A 14,632-nucleotide genomic window follows, 5' to 3' on the forward strand; every position below is an offset into this window, starting at 1 on the left:
AGATCCAGAAGGGATCGAATACACCCAGGAGAATGGTGTGTAGACTTAAGAGGTAAAACATGTAAATTGAAGGAATCAGTTATTTCTAATAATTTCTTACACCGAGAGTCATCTTTAAGTAAACAAGTGTTAAAATCACCCATAATAATGGAGTGACTGTAGGTAGGGATAAAATTATGTAAAACGTTTTCAAAAGTGGTAACATAATTAGACAGAGAAGAAGGGTTGTAAAATACACCTAGGAGAAGTTTAGAACAGGACAGACTTACTTCGATAAGCAAATGTTCGATCGCATCGGGCGGAGGTGGTTGGGCAGACGAGCTGAGTACTGAGAAAGGGATACAGGTGCGTAAGTAGATTGCAACGCCACCACCCCTCCTCCCGCTACGATCATTGCGAATCAGTTGGAAGCCGGGCAACGAGTAAGATGTCGATGGTAAGCAGGGCTTTAACCAAGATTCAGAGATGAGGATGGCATGAATATTGCGGGAGTCAAATGATGCAAGCATATCAGGATAATGAGCCGGAACACTTTGGGCATTGATGTGAATGACATTAAATTTTTTTACACAGTCGGAAAAACATGAATCGAGGGTGACATTTAATGAAGGACAAGATGTACTGTGAAAGCTATCATCACTAGAGTATCCATCAGAGGATGGGGAGAGGAAAATATCAATATGAATACTACCATTAGACGACATACCAAAAAAAAAAAAATTAAGAATATAAATAATAAATAAAATAGTCTGATACTATAAAAAAATAGAAATAAATATATTAATAATAAATAAATATAATAAGATTAATATATAAAATTATAAATTATAATATACTAAATAAAACGTCTACCTATGTCCTGCCGTATATGTCATAAACGACACCACTCGTTGATACATCAACATATGCCACGGAATTCTACCAAGTCGACAAACCAACCAGACAATAATAATCAAGCTCATCACATCTATGTAGAAAACCAAGACCAAAGCCATCAAGATCAATCAAGCAACAGCGTTAGTGCTCCACTGTCATCACACATGACAAATGCTGTATCCACGGCGCTTCTGGCCACAGCCCTCGTACCTGTCAAAGATGAGACCGGACGAATAACTATGCTTCGTGCTTTAGTGGATCAGGGGTCGCAAGCGACGTTTATTAGCGAGAGAGCCGCCCAGCTACTACGGTTAAAAAGAACGCCTATTCGTGGCACTATCACTGGTGTCGGTTCAACCAAAACGATCGTTAAGCACACAGCTCAAATAGAGTTACTTTCAAGGAATGATGACAGGTTCAAATTCAAAATAAAAGTTTATGTTATGTCAACGCGACTTACCACTCAGCTTCCATCACAAACGATACCAATCAACTCCTGGCCACACCTAGAAGGCCTATTCTTAGCCGATCCAAATTTCAACCTACGTGGACGAATAGATCTGTTGCTAGGAGTAGAAGTATGTTCTTATATCCTGAAAAATGAAATTATCAAAGGTCCTCCAGGTTCACCATGCGCTCAAAACACCAGCCTTGGATGGATTTTATTCGGGAGTATAAGAAAAGAAGAAGAAAAGAACGAAGTTACTGTAATGCATTTAAATTTAAATGTAGACAATATGCTTAAATCAATGTGGGAGCTAGAGAATGAAAAAACAACAAAGTTAACTGCAGAAGAAAGAAAATGCGAAGAAATTTACCAAGCTACTTATTCTAGAACAGAAGAAGGAAATTATGTTGTCAAATTACCAACTAAATCAGATAACCTACTATGCACACAAGGAGAAACTAGAGAAATTGCATTAGAAAGACTTTATCAATTAGAAAGAAGATTACAAAAAGATGAAAAGTTAAAAACAATGTACGTAGAAGTTATAGAAGAATATTTACAATTAAATCACATGGAAGAAGTACCAGAAGAGAAAATTTACAAAAGTTCTGTATACATGCCACATCACCCAGTAGTAAGGGAAGAGAAGGAAACAACGAATATAAGACCAGTGTTCAATGCGTCTCAGAAGGGGACAAATAACATTTCATTGAATGATGAACCTTTGATAGGCCCTCAACTGCAAGCTGATATGAGAAGTTTAATCATGAGATGGCGTATGAAAAGGCTATGTTTTGTAGCGGACGTACAGAAGATGTATCGTTGTATCCTTGTAACAAAAGAGGACAGAAACCTGCAACGAATTTTATGGAGAAGTGACGCAACAAAACCAGTAAAAGATTACCGACTTATGAGAGTTACCTTCGGCACCGCGTCCGCTCCATATCTTGCAATTCGGACGTTACATCAAATAGCTGATGATGAGGGGCACATAGATCCTGAGGCAGCAAAAATTATTAAAGAAGACTTCTACGTTGACGACCTTATGTCTGGAAAAGATACATTACGAGAGGCAATAACCACAGCTAAAAACATAGACACTATACTACATAAAGGAGGCTTCACGCTTCAGAAATGGTGCTCCAATAACGCCGAATTTCTGAAAGAATTTAATGTTGAAAAGAGAAGCTCTCATGTCAATTTAGATATTAATATACACGGCACGATCACAGCACTAGGCTTGCAATGGAACATGGGGCAAGACATGTTTCAATATAAACTTAACTTACCTCCCTTGACATCTACTATCACCAAACGCACTATACTAGCCGACGTTCAACGCTTATTTGATCCAGTTAGTTGGTTGGCACCTGGAATGCTTACTTCTAAATTATTAATTCAAAAACTATGGCTGAAAGGAGTATCATGGGATGAAGAACTAGATCCAACAGTAAAGGAGGAATGGATTACACTAAGAGAAAGTTTACATCGTGTTAATCAAATTAAAATACCACGATGGATGAATGCTGTAGAAGAAGACAAAGACCATATTCAGATTCATGGATTTTGCGACGCATCAATCAAAGCGTATGCTGCTGTAGCATACATAAGAGTGAAAAGAGATGATGACGTGAAGACAGGAATTATCGCAGCGAAGACACGCGTAGCACCTGTAAAACCCGTATCACTGCCTCGGCTGGAACTCTGCGGCGCACTGCTACTCTCTCGGCTCCTGAAACAGATAAAAAAAGCGATTCGAATAAGTGATGACCAAATATTTGCATGGACAGACTCAACAATCACACTTTCCTGGATTTTAGGAGACCCGACGCGATGGCAGACATTTGTTAGAAACAGAGTCGTTGAAATTCTAAATAATGTAGGAAGAAACTGGTATCATGTTCAAACACGCGACAATCTTGCAGATGTTGCTACTAGAGGTGAAACTATCCTGGAATTAAAAGAGGATGAGAAATGGTGGCAGGGACCTAAGTATTTAAGAAACAAAGAAATTATACTTACCAAACCTAAAAACCTAGCAACTAACCTGGAAGAAAGAATTATACAAGTAAACCTGAAAACTGAAAATGTAAAGGAACAAAGAAATTTATTTACAAAATTAGAAAACTTTGATAATCTTAAAGAATTACTCATAACAATAAGCTATTGCAAAAGATTTTTAAAAGGAAAGAAGTTAAAGGAAAAGGATTCAGCTATAACTACTAAAGAACTAGACGATGCACTAAAAACATGTGTAAGAATAGTACAAATAAATACATTTGAAGATGAAATTAGAAATATAAAAGCAATGAAGCAGTTAAAAAGCAATAGTCGATTAAAACTACTACAACCTTACCTTGACAGCGACAATATCGTTAGGGTGGGCGGTAGATTGCGTCACTCAAACTTACATGATGACAGTAAACATCCGATAATACTCGACGAAAGCAATCCATTATCATTACTTATAGTAGCCGATGCTCACCTAAAGACGCTACACGGAGGTGTACAGTTGACATTGGGTTACATACGAACAAAATTCTGGATCCTGAAAGCAAAGAAATTAGTAAAATCAAGAATATATAAATGTCTGATATGCTCAAAAAATAATGCTGTTATTAGAAATCAATTAATGGGAGACTTACCTAGGGTTCGAGTAACTCCAGCAAGACCATTTTTAAACAGTAGTGTGGATTTTGCTGGTCCATACCAGATACTCACATCAAAAGGTAGAGGAGTCAAAACGAGCAAGGCTTATGTTGCCATATTCATATGTATGGCCACGAAGGCTATTCACTTGGAATTGGTGGGATACCTAACCTCTGCATCATTTCTTGGAGCCTTCAGAAGATTTGTTGCCAGACGTGGCAAATGTGCAAACATCTGGAGTGATCAAGGCAGGAATTTCGTCGGAGCAAATAAAGACTTAGCAACAGCATGGGCAGACGCTAAATTACAATTCCAAGGAGAAATCGCACAGTCACTTGCATTAGATGGGACACAATGGCACTTCATTCCAGCATACAGCCCTCACGTTGGTGGTCTGTGGGAAGCAGGAGTTAAGTCTATGAAGCATCATATGAAAAGAATCTTATCATGCCACTTAACATTTGAAGAAATGACTACACTGCTTTGTCAGATAGAAGCATGTCTTAATTCTAGACCACTTTGTCCTATTGAAGATTCTGATACAGATAACATAACACCATTAACACCTGGCCATTTCCTGATTGGCGAAGCACCAATATCAGTTCCGCACCCAGATATTAAAGATATTCCAGTTAGTCACTTGACTCGTTGGCAACACACGCAAAAATTACTCTCTGATTTCTGGGAAAGGTGGCAATCTGAATATTTAACCCGAATGCAACAAAGGCCAAAATGGTTAAAGAAAGTCAAGGAGTTTGACATTGGTCATATAGTCCTGATCATAGGTGAAAATCTACCTCCAAGCAAGTGGGCACTCGGACGTTTCGTAGCAAAACATCCTGGCGATGACGGTGTGACACGAATCTATAGTGTGAAAAGTGGTGACAGTGTAGTGACACGATCATTTAATAAACTGTGTCCTTTACCTATAGATCTTGATTAATTTAAAATAAGTTTTTCTTAAATTATATAAGTATTTAAAAATATATACCAATGTTTACTGAATTATAAGATTAGAAATTTTGAAATTGTATAAAGCATGCAACTAAAAAAAAAAAAAACAAAAAATTGTAATGAAATTATTGTTAATGTATCAAATATTTGTTGCAGTATTTATGACTTGTGCTTAAATACTCATAATGTAATTATCAAGTAAAAATTTATGTTATGATCAATTAATTGTATTTGGTAGGAGTACTTATGACCTGAGCATATGTATGTACTACAATGTAATTAATTTAAATAATTTGTTTAGAAAAGGCCTAAGAGACCTTTTGGTGGGCGGCATGTTATGTTCACAAATCTTAAGTATATTTTTCTAATCTTAACTAATAACTATACGTCAGTCACAATTAAACAGTTGACCTAGCACCACGTCTTTTCGTTTCTCGTCAAGCCCTACAAGCAATACACAACGTTATCACCCGAACAACTTTAATAACACAATTAATCTTAATGACCTTAACAAACACTTCTCTTCTCCACCTTCACACTTCTAACTTTAAAAAAAAATTGTTCTCTTCAAAAACTGGCTGCTATACTATCTCCTACATGTCTTCAAGATGTCGCAGAGGAGGACGTTAAGAAAGATTTACTTTCAATTTCTTCAAAGGCCGTTGGCAGTGACGGCATAAGCCGGGACATGTTAATTCTCATCATTGATATAATCTCTCCTATTATAACTCATATTCTAAATTTCTCCTTATCTAACAAAGTCTTTCCTACTGCACGGAAAATGGCACATGTCATTCCTCTGCCTAAATCCCCTAATCCCAGTTCTTTTTCACATTTTCGCTCTATATCCATTCTTCCCATTCTTTCTAAAATTCTCGAGAAAGCTGTTTCAAAACAGTTGTCCTCTTTTCTCCTCAATAACAATCTCTTAACTTCCTTCCAATCTGGTTTTCGTCCTTCTCACAGCACAACCACAGCTTTACTCAAGATTACCTTTACTAAGGATGATATCTGTTACGCAATGGACAACAAACAGCTTACTGTCCTCACTTTACTCGACTTTAGTAACGCATTCAATTCAGTGGACTTTGACTTATTGCTGGGTGTTCTCCGCTCTCTTAACATTTCCTCCTCTGCGATTGATTGGTTTCATTCTTTTCTCTATGACCGTCAACAACGTATACGTTGTGAGGAGAGTCACTCTGACTGGACTAGACTCTCTGCTGGAGTACCACAGGGCAGCGTTCTATCACCTCTGCTGTTCTCTGTATTTATTAATCAGCTTACTAAACTTGTTTTCTCACACTATCACCTCTACGCTGATGATCTGCAGATTTACAGACATTCCTCACTGAATGAATTAAATGATGCCATTGGAAAAGTTAACTGTGATCTTGCTTTAATTAAAGACTCATTTGGGTTGTTAGTTAACCCCACTAAATCTAAAGTACTGATAATTGGTAGCAGACAGCTTAGAGGGCTAATTAACTTTGCTGAACTACCCTTTGTATGATGGTTTACCTATAAGTTACGTAGAGAAAACAAAGAATTTAGGCTTAACGTTGGACTGCAATCTGTCCTGGTCTGCACATATCAATGATATCAGCAAACGTTTGCATTATTCCATTCATTCTTTGAAGCGATTGCAGAATTTCCTCCTACTAAAAACAAAAACTATCTTGGCTCAATCTCTTTTACTTCCTCTCCTCGACGATGCCGATGTTTGCTATTTAGATGCCACGGATGAGCTACTTGACAAACTCGAACGACTTCAGAATTTATGCATTCGATTTATATTTGGACTGCGCAAATTTGATCATGTCTCCCATTTCAGACGTCAATTAAAGTGGCTTCCGATTCGTTTTCGCCGTAATGTACATGTTTTGACCACACTTTTTAATATATTAAATCATTCTACTCCACCCTATCTTTTCGAACGATTCAAGTTTTCTGCACCGCGTGAAAGACCACTTCGATTTTGTGTCTTGAATAAAGTTTTTGATATACCGATATATATATATATATATATATATATATATGATATAATGGTATTTTCTACAAAAAATCCTTTACGGTGGTTGCTGCTGAACTTTGGAATTCTCTTCCGGCCTATATTATAAAAAAATATTATCCTACAGTTTCATCACAACAATAGATATCATATATATAAGTATATATGTGTATTTTATTTGGTATATGTATGTATATATTATTTTGTATTCATGTAAATTAGATAGATAGATAGATAGATAGATAAAAACTTTATTGCACACAAACATTAACAGGAAAAGAAAAACAGTAATAACAAATACAAGTAAAAGAAAGTGGTGTACAAGGGCGGTCTTATTGCTATAAGCAATCTCTACCAGACAACCCGTAGTGAAAGAAGCAAAGTCAAAATATGGGTAGTGCAAATAATAATAAGCGAAGCGAAGGTAATCCAAACAATTATAAAAACCTAACTACATACATACATACATATACACATAAATACATACAGATATACTAAATACATATAAATACATATACTTATAATATATACAAAATGAATTTAAGACATACATATAATGCAATATACATTTAAAGATCATCAACTTTACGTAAATAATAATTGAATAAACGATTTTTAAAGGAGTTTATAGATTCTGACTGGCGAATATCTGAGGGGAGTGAGTTCCAAAGCTTGGCAGATTTAGCTGTGAAGGAATTGCTATAATAGTTGGAATGACAAGTCGGTAACTTAAGGCGATTGTCATTCCGTGAACGGAGACCAAGGCTATGTGTTTGCCGAGAAAACAGAAAGACTCTTTTAAATAGGAAGGAGAAAGAGGATTGTAAAGGATAGTGTAAAGAAGAAGGAGAATGTGAAAGTTACGACGGAATCTTATAGGAAGCCACTTAAGTTGTAGACGGAAGGAAGAGACATGATCATATTTTCGTAAACCGAAAGTAAATCTTATGCACAGGTTTTGCAATCGCTCTAGTTTGTCGAGTTGAATTTCGGTTAAATCCAAGTAGCATTGATCTGCATAATCTAGTATTGGCAAGAGAAGAGCATTGGCTAAAGATTTCTTAATATTTATGGACAGAAGGTTTTTCCATTTTCGTATTGCAGCAAACAATTTACGACTTACCTCTGCAATTTGTGGAGTCCAAGAAAGGGAATTATCTATTAGAATACCTAAGTTTTTAACAGATGGAGTGATGTTTAAAGCAGAGGAGTCAAATAAAATAGGAGGTAAGGCGTTTATATCCACCTTCGCAAGTTGTTTTGGGCTTCCTATGATGGTAACCTGTGATTTAGCCGCATTTATGTGCAGTCCATACGACTTACTCCAAGTACAGATTTTATCCAGATATCATGTAATTACAATACAAATACAATTACAATACAATTACATTTATCATGTAAATAGCGTCCGTAATGTCAAGTGAAGGCGCAGCAATGTACAGTTGCAAGTCGTCCGCATATAGATGATAAGAAGAAAGAAGTTTAGGAAGAGAATTAATAAATATAGCAAAGAGAAGTGGTGAAAGGACACTTCCTTGTGGGACTCCACAAGAAAGTGGAACTAGGGTAGAATATTTATTATTAGCAACTACACATTGCCGGCGATTACCGAGAAAACTGCAGAATCAGGCAAGAGCACTATCGGAGACACCGATTGATCTTAGTATGGCAAGTAGCACATCATGATCAACGGTAAATTAATATGTAGTTTATAATAGTTTTATGTATATTTAAGTATGTTTATGTAAAGTAATAAATAATACGCAATTTAACTATTCTCTTTGTCACCAAAATTAAAGATGTACCTACCTTCTCTGTAATTTGACATAATATTACTCACACTCCAGGGTGGCTGGAAGAGATCTCTCATAGAGATAAGCTTTCCTATGTATCACTTTGTTTCTTTGTTATTCTTTTTTTTCTGTGTTACTTGTTTTTGGTACATGAATAAATAAATAAATAAAGTTGTACCGTCAAAAAGCGTGGAGTTAATACCTGTTGACTTCCAAGCAGGATACATTAATTGAAATAATTGTATTTAATTAACATGACGTTGTATTTTTTAAATGTTAAAAAAGAGTAACTACTGAGTTTCTTGCCGGTTCTTCTCGGTAGAATCTACTTTCCGAACCGGTGGTAGCTTCACTTAATTGTAAAATGACGATTCAAAAGTGCTTATAAAAGCCTACTTGAATAAAGTTTATTTTGATTTTGATTTTGATTTTTGAAACACTACGGGAGGAACATAAACTTGATTAAGTTTCGAAAGCTGTTTTGGAGTGCCAACTATAGCTAACTGTGATTTACTGGCATTTAACGATAATCCATATGACTTGCTCCACTCACTAATCGATTTAAGGTTATTATTCATAACATTATTAGTGGTAGTGCCACGCTGTATACCTTCGGGTTACAGCCGAATGGGCCGGCACGCCCGGGGAAGTACCACTCTCTCACTTAAAATCGGCGTGAAGTGGTAGCTATCCTACCGCGTTTCGCCCGGTAAGTGAGAGTTCCGGAGGCCCAATCCCCCTTTCCCCCCAAAACTTGATGGTTGTGCAGAATATGGTTAAATTACCCCAGGAGGGTACCACCAGCGACAGCGGTGGAGAATCCCTCTCTGGGCATCCATGCTCATGACATACACTACCTGAGCAGGGATGCCCAGGCTGCCCTCCGAATTCTGGGGGGGGGGCAATTTTGCGCTCGCCACTGTTCGAGGCAAGCGGAGCAGGCATCATAAGGCAACCCCTACCACCCTCGCTGTGGACTTCTGCAACATAAGGGGACTCAACTCTAACCTCAACGCCGTTCACTACCATCTGGAAACGGCGAAGTCGGCCTTGCTCTTTCTAACCGAGACCCAGATATCTTCTCCTGCCGATACGACTTTTCTTTCGTACCCTGGGTACAAATTGGAACATTCCTTTGTGCCACGAGCTGGGGTATGCGTTTACGTCAGAGATGATATCTGTTTTCGACGCCTCGGAAGCCTTGAAGGACAGGACCTATCGATTATCAGGCTGCGTGTAGACTGCGATGACCATCCGCGAATCTATGCGTGCCTTTATAGGTCCCATAGCGGTAATGCCGAAACCGACCGACTGGTTGAGCACGTCCAATTGGCTACAGATTCCGTGCTGCAGCAGATTCCATCCGCAGAGATCATTATTCTGGGCGACTTTAATGCCCACCACGCTGAATGGCTCGGCTCACGCACCACCGATCATGCGGGTAGATCTGTTCTGGACTTCGCTCTAGCATATGATCTGACACAACTGGTCAACTCGCTAACGCGAATACCGGATGTGGAGGATCATACACCTTCCCTATTTGACCTTCTGCTGACTTCGCATCCGGATGGCTATCAGGTTACCGTCGATCCCCCTCTGGGCTCGTCGGACCACTGTCTCGTCCGGAGTACAGTGCCGGTTATGCGGTACTCACGGCCTCGCTTTGTTGGGTGCCGCCGAGTATGGCACTACAAGTCAGCAGATTGGGATGGGATGTGGTCTTTTTTTGCATCTTACCCATGGGGGCAGATTTGTTTCTCGCCGGATGATCCGAACGCTGCTGCTGACTCTGTTGCCGATGTGGTGCTTCAGGGTATGGAACTATTCATTCCTTACTCTGCAGTACCCATCGGTGGCAAGTCCCAGCCTTGGTTTGGTCGCTTCTGCAAAACGGCATCACGCCGAAAGTGGGAACGTTATCAAACCTGGGCTAATGCATCTGCGTCTCGTGATGTAAATACCAGCGCATTCAAAAAGGAATATAACTCTGCCTCCAGGTCCCTCAAAAACGTGATTGCTAGGGCGAAGACGGAGTACATTGGCAGAACTGGCGAAAGACTGGTGCGCCTCCCTTCAGGAACACGTGCGTTCTGGTCTCTCGCTAAGGCTGTCTTAGGGAATTTCTGTCAGCCTTCGTTTCCATCTCTGCACAGGGACGGTGAGTCATTGGCCCATACCGCGAAAGAGAAAGCTGATCTTTTAGGCTCTCTCTTCGCGTCGAACTCGACTCTAGATGACCAAGGAAAGTCTCCACCAACAATTCCGCGGTGTGATACCACGATGCCGGAGGTTAAATTCCGGCAAAGTGCAGTTCGCAAAGCACTTCTTTCCTTGGATATTCATAAGTCGAGTGGACCTGATGGCATCCCTCCAATCGTGCTACGGACATGTGCTCCCGAGTTGGCACCGGTCTTAACGCGTCTTTTCCGGCAATCCTACACATTAGGCGTCGTCCCGAACTCCTGGAAGACAGCTTTGGTGCACCCGATCCCTAAAAAAGGCAACCGCTCAGATCCGTCCAATTATAGGCCTATAGCCATCACCTCCTTGCTCTCCAAGGTAATGGAGTCCCTTATTAACTGCCAGCTCCTGCGGTATCTAGAGGAGAACCAGCTGATTAGCGACCGCCAGTACGGTTTCCGTCGGGGTCGGTCGGCCGGTGATCTTCTAGTTTACCTTACTCATAGATGGGCTGAAGCAGTTGAGAGCAAGGGGGAGGCATTAGCAGCCAGCTTGGACATAGCGAAGGCCTTCGATCGCGTCTGGCACAAAGCGTTTCTTTCGAAGCTTCCTTCCTATGGGCTTCCCGGGAAATTATGCAATTGGATTACCAGCTTCTTGGCAGATCGGAGCATCAAGGTCGTTGTCGACGGTGCATGCTCCGACTTAAAATTCGTCAATGCTGGTGTTCCACAAGGCTGCGTTCTATCACCCACTCTGTTTCTTCTGCATATCAATGATTTGTTGCAAATCGGGAACATTCATTGCTATGCAGACGACAGTACCGTTGACACCTTATACACCGGCCGCGCTAATATTTCTCGGGAAAACGTCGAAGAGAACCGGAACAAACTTGTGTCTGAAATCGAATCTTCGTTAAACGAAGTCTCGAATTGGGGCCGACTAAATCTAGTCCATTTCAACCCCAAAAAGACGCAAGTTTGCGCGTTAACCGCTAAAAAAACACCATTTGTCGTATCTCCACAATTAGAACATTCCGATAGCCGCTACAGGTAGTATCGGAATACTTGGCGTTGATATTTCGAGCCTTGTTCAGTTCCGCAGTCAATTTGAACGCAAAGCCAAATTGGCTTCAAAAAAGCTGGGTGTGCTCAGCAAGGCGAGACAGTATTTCACGTCGGCCCATCGCCTAAAACTTTACAAGGCGCAAATTCGGCCTCACATGGAGTACTGCTCTCACCTCTGGGCGGGTGCTCCTCAGTACCAGCTCCTTCCATTTGACCGCATTCAACGTAGAGCGGCCCGAGTTATCGACGATCAAGCCCTTTCCGATCTCCTTGATCCTTTGGCTTTGCGTAGAGATGTTGGATCACTCTGCGTCTTCTACCGAATTTTTCACGGGGAATGTTCCGAGGAATTGTTCGGATTAATCCCGGCTGCTGAATTTCACCTTCGGACATCTCGCCAAAATTCTAAGTTTCACGCGCACCACCTTGATGTCCGAAAATCCACAACACCGCGATTTCTCAGACATTTTCTGCCTCGCACAACTACTTTGTGGAACCAGCTTTCGCCGGCGGTTTTTCTGAACCGATACGACATGGGAACCTTCAAGAAAAGAGCGTACTCCTTTCTTAAAGGCCGGCAACGCACCTGCAAGCCCCCTGGTGTTGCAGATGTCCATGGGCGGTGGTAGTCACTTTCCATCAGGTGAGCCTCCTGCTCGTTTGCCACCTATGCCAAAAAAAAAAAAACATCGATAGCATTAGCGATGTTCTCAACAGGAGTCGTTAAATAAACCTGCAAATCATCAGCATAGAGGTGAAAAGAAACAGAAAGATATTTAGTGACAGAATTTATAAAGATTGAGAAAAGGAGAGGGGACAGAACACCACCTTGTGGGACACCCGCTTTGAGATAGCCGCAGGAGGAAAACTTACCGACAACGATAACACGCTGTTCACGATTTGAAAGATAAGACTAAAACCAAGAAACAGCACTGGAAGAGAAATTTAAAGAATCAAGAATAGCTAAGAGAATGTCATTTTCAACAGTATTAAAGGCATTGGAAAAATCAAGAAGAGCTATAATAGTAATTTCTTTCTTATCGATCCCAAAGCGAATGTTATCACAGACTTAAATCAAAGCTGTTGTGGTGCTATGCCCCGGGCGAAATCCCGATTAAAATGGGCTTAAAATATTGTTAAGTGAGAGAAAGTTGGAAAGCTGTCCATGGACAATGCGTTCTAGAACCTTAGAAAGGAAAGGAAGGATAGATATAGGACGGTAGTGAGCTAACAAAGTAGGATTAGAGATTTTGGGAATGGGTAGGATATGAGCTATATGCCAACTATTGGGAAAAATACCTGAATTTAAAGAGAATTATATGTATAGGTGGCATAGAACAGAAAGAATGGTATCTAAAGACAGGAGTATCATTTTGCGACTGATACCGTCACATCCAGCGGCGTCTGATTGAATACCAAGAATACTCTTCCTGATATCCTCAGAAGTCACTAGAGTAAAAGAGAAAGGAGAAAAATTAGGCTTAGGACGTGTAGTTATGGAATTCAAGGTGTGACATTTATTCGCATTGTCCATGGTAACCGCCGTGAAGTGCTTATTCAGCGCTTCAGCGTCAACATTTTTTACATCTAGTGACTGACGGCCAATACCCATCGCATACAAAAAACGCCACAACTTGCCGGTGTTCTTGATGCTAACAGAATTGTGTATATAATTTCGTTGAGCGTCCCTACAGACTTTGCTGAAATGATTACGCAGCCGTTTATATTTCAGGAGATTGTTGTTTGTCGGTCTCCGTTTATATCTCGACTTAGCAGCATTACGTCTTGCCATGATAACTTTGATATCTGGTGTAAACCATGGTGCTGGAAGGTGCTTTAACTTAATCGGTCTTAATGGAGCATGAATATCAAAAAGATCTGAGAGGAGAGAGTTAAATAATTTAAGTCAGTTAAATAACCCTTGAGGTGGATGGCACATGTACATTGGTTATGTTTGAAAGAATCGATGTGGAAGAAAGAATGATTGGGGAACATATTTTTTAGTAGCTGCTAAAGGTATAACATAATCCTAATCATAGGAATGACCAGATGCATCCGACTGAGCAATCTTTAAAAATCCTATATGTTTCTTACTTTTCTAAAAGTCAGCTTACCTAAGCAATTAGTGCACGGAAAGGGTACCACTGAACGGCTTCAAAGTAGTCGGCATTATATATTATCTTGAATTTCCTGACCACTAACTTTTTGAATGCATTGACAAATTGAACAAAAGTACCAATATAATTACCAAAATTGACAAGCGTGCCGTTAATTTTGAAAAAGCACCTACGAAAAAACTTTTCCCGTGACCACGAACGCTGTAAAGTGCTCGAAACGTCGTGATGTCAAAAATAATTAATATACGCGATTCTAATCCGTTATAACTAGTTTTATTTAAAAAGGAGGAGGTTATCACTTCGTCTGTATTTTTTTTTTAATGTTTGTTACCACATAAATTTTTACTAGGTGGACCGATTTTGATAATTTTTTTTTGTTTGAAAGGTAGTGCTTCCCATGGCGTCCCATCTTAATTTTATTTTTTTCCGATTATGGTATCCCTATTAAAACGGTGTAAGTCTTAAATTTGCATTATGTATGTGCGCGATAAATAGGTGAATAACTCAAAATTGTGAAAACCAATTTTGATGATTCT

At 39.7% G+C, this 14,632-nt stretch overlaps 1 protein-coding gene across 1 annotated transcript; it reads left to right on the forward strand.

The window, feature by feature from the left end:
- The first annotated feature begins 1,040 nt into the window (after positions 1 to 1,040).
- LOC124542457 lies at positions 1,041 to 4,916 on the forward strand. The gene has a single exon (XM_047120405.1). It carries the CDS (start codon positions 1,041 to 1,043, stop codon positions 4,914 to 4,916), a length of 3,876 nt encoding a protein of 1,291 aa, XP_046976361.1.
- The last annotated feature ends 9,716 nt before the right edge of the window (positions 4,917 to 14,632 follow it).

This window comes from Vanessa cardui, chromosome W (genome assembly GCF_905220365.1).
Source record: "Vanessa cardui chromosome W, ilVanCard2.1, whole genome shotgun sequence".
Lineage (NCBI taxonomy): Eukaryota > Metazoa > Arthropoda > Insecta > Lepidoptera > Nymphalidae > Vanessa > Vanessa cardui.

Bases quoted from the DNA above. Each gene is read 5' to 3' on its own strand.
- LOC124542457 (XM_047120405.1), top strand. From the start codon at position 1,041: ATGACAAATGCTGTATCCACGGCGCTTCTGGCCACAGCCCTCGTACCT.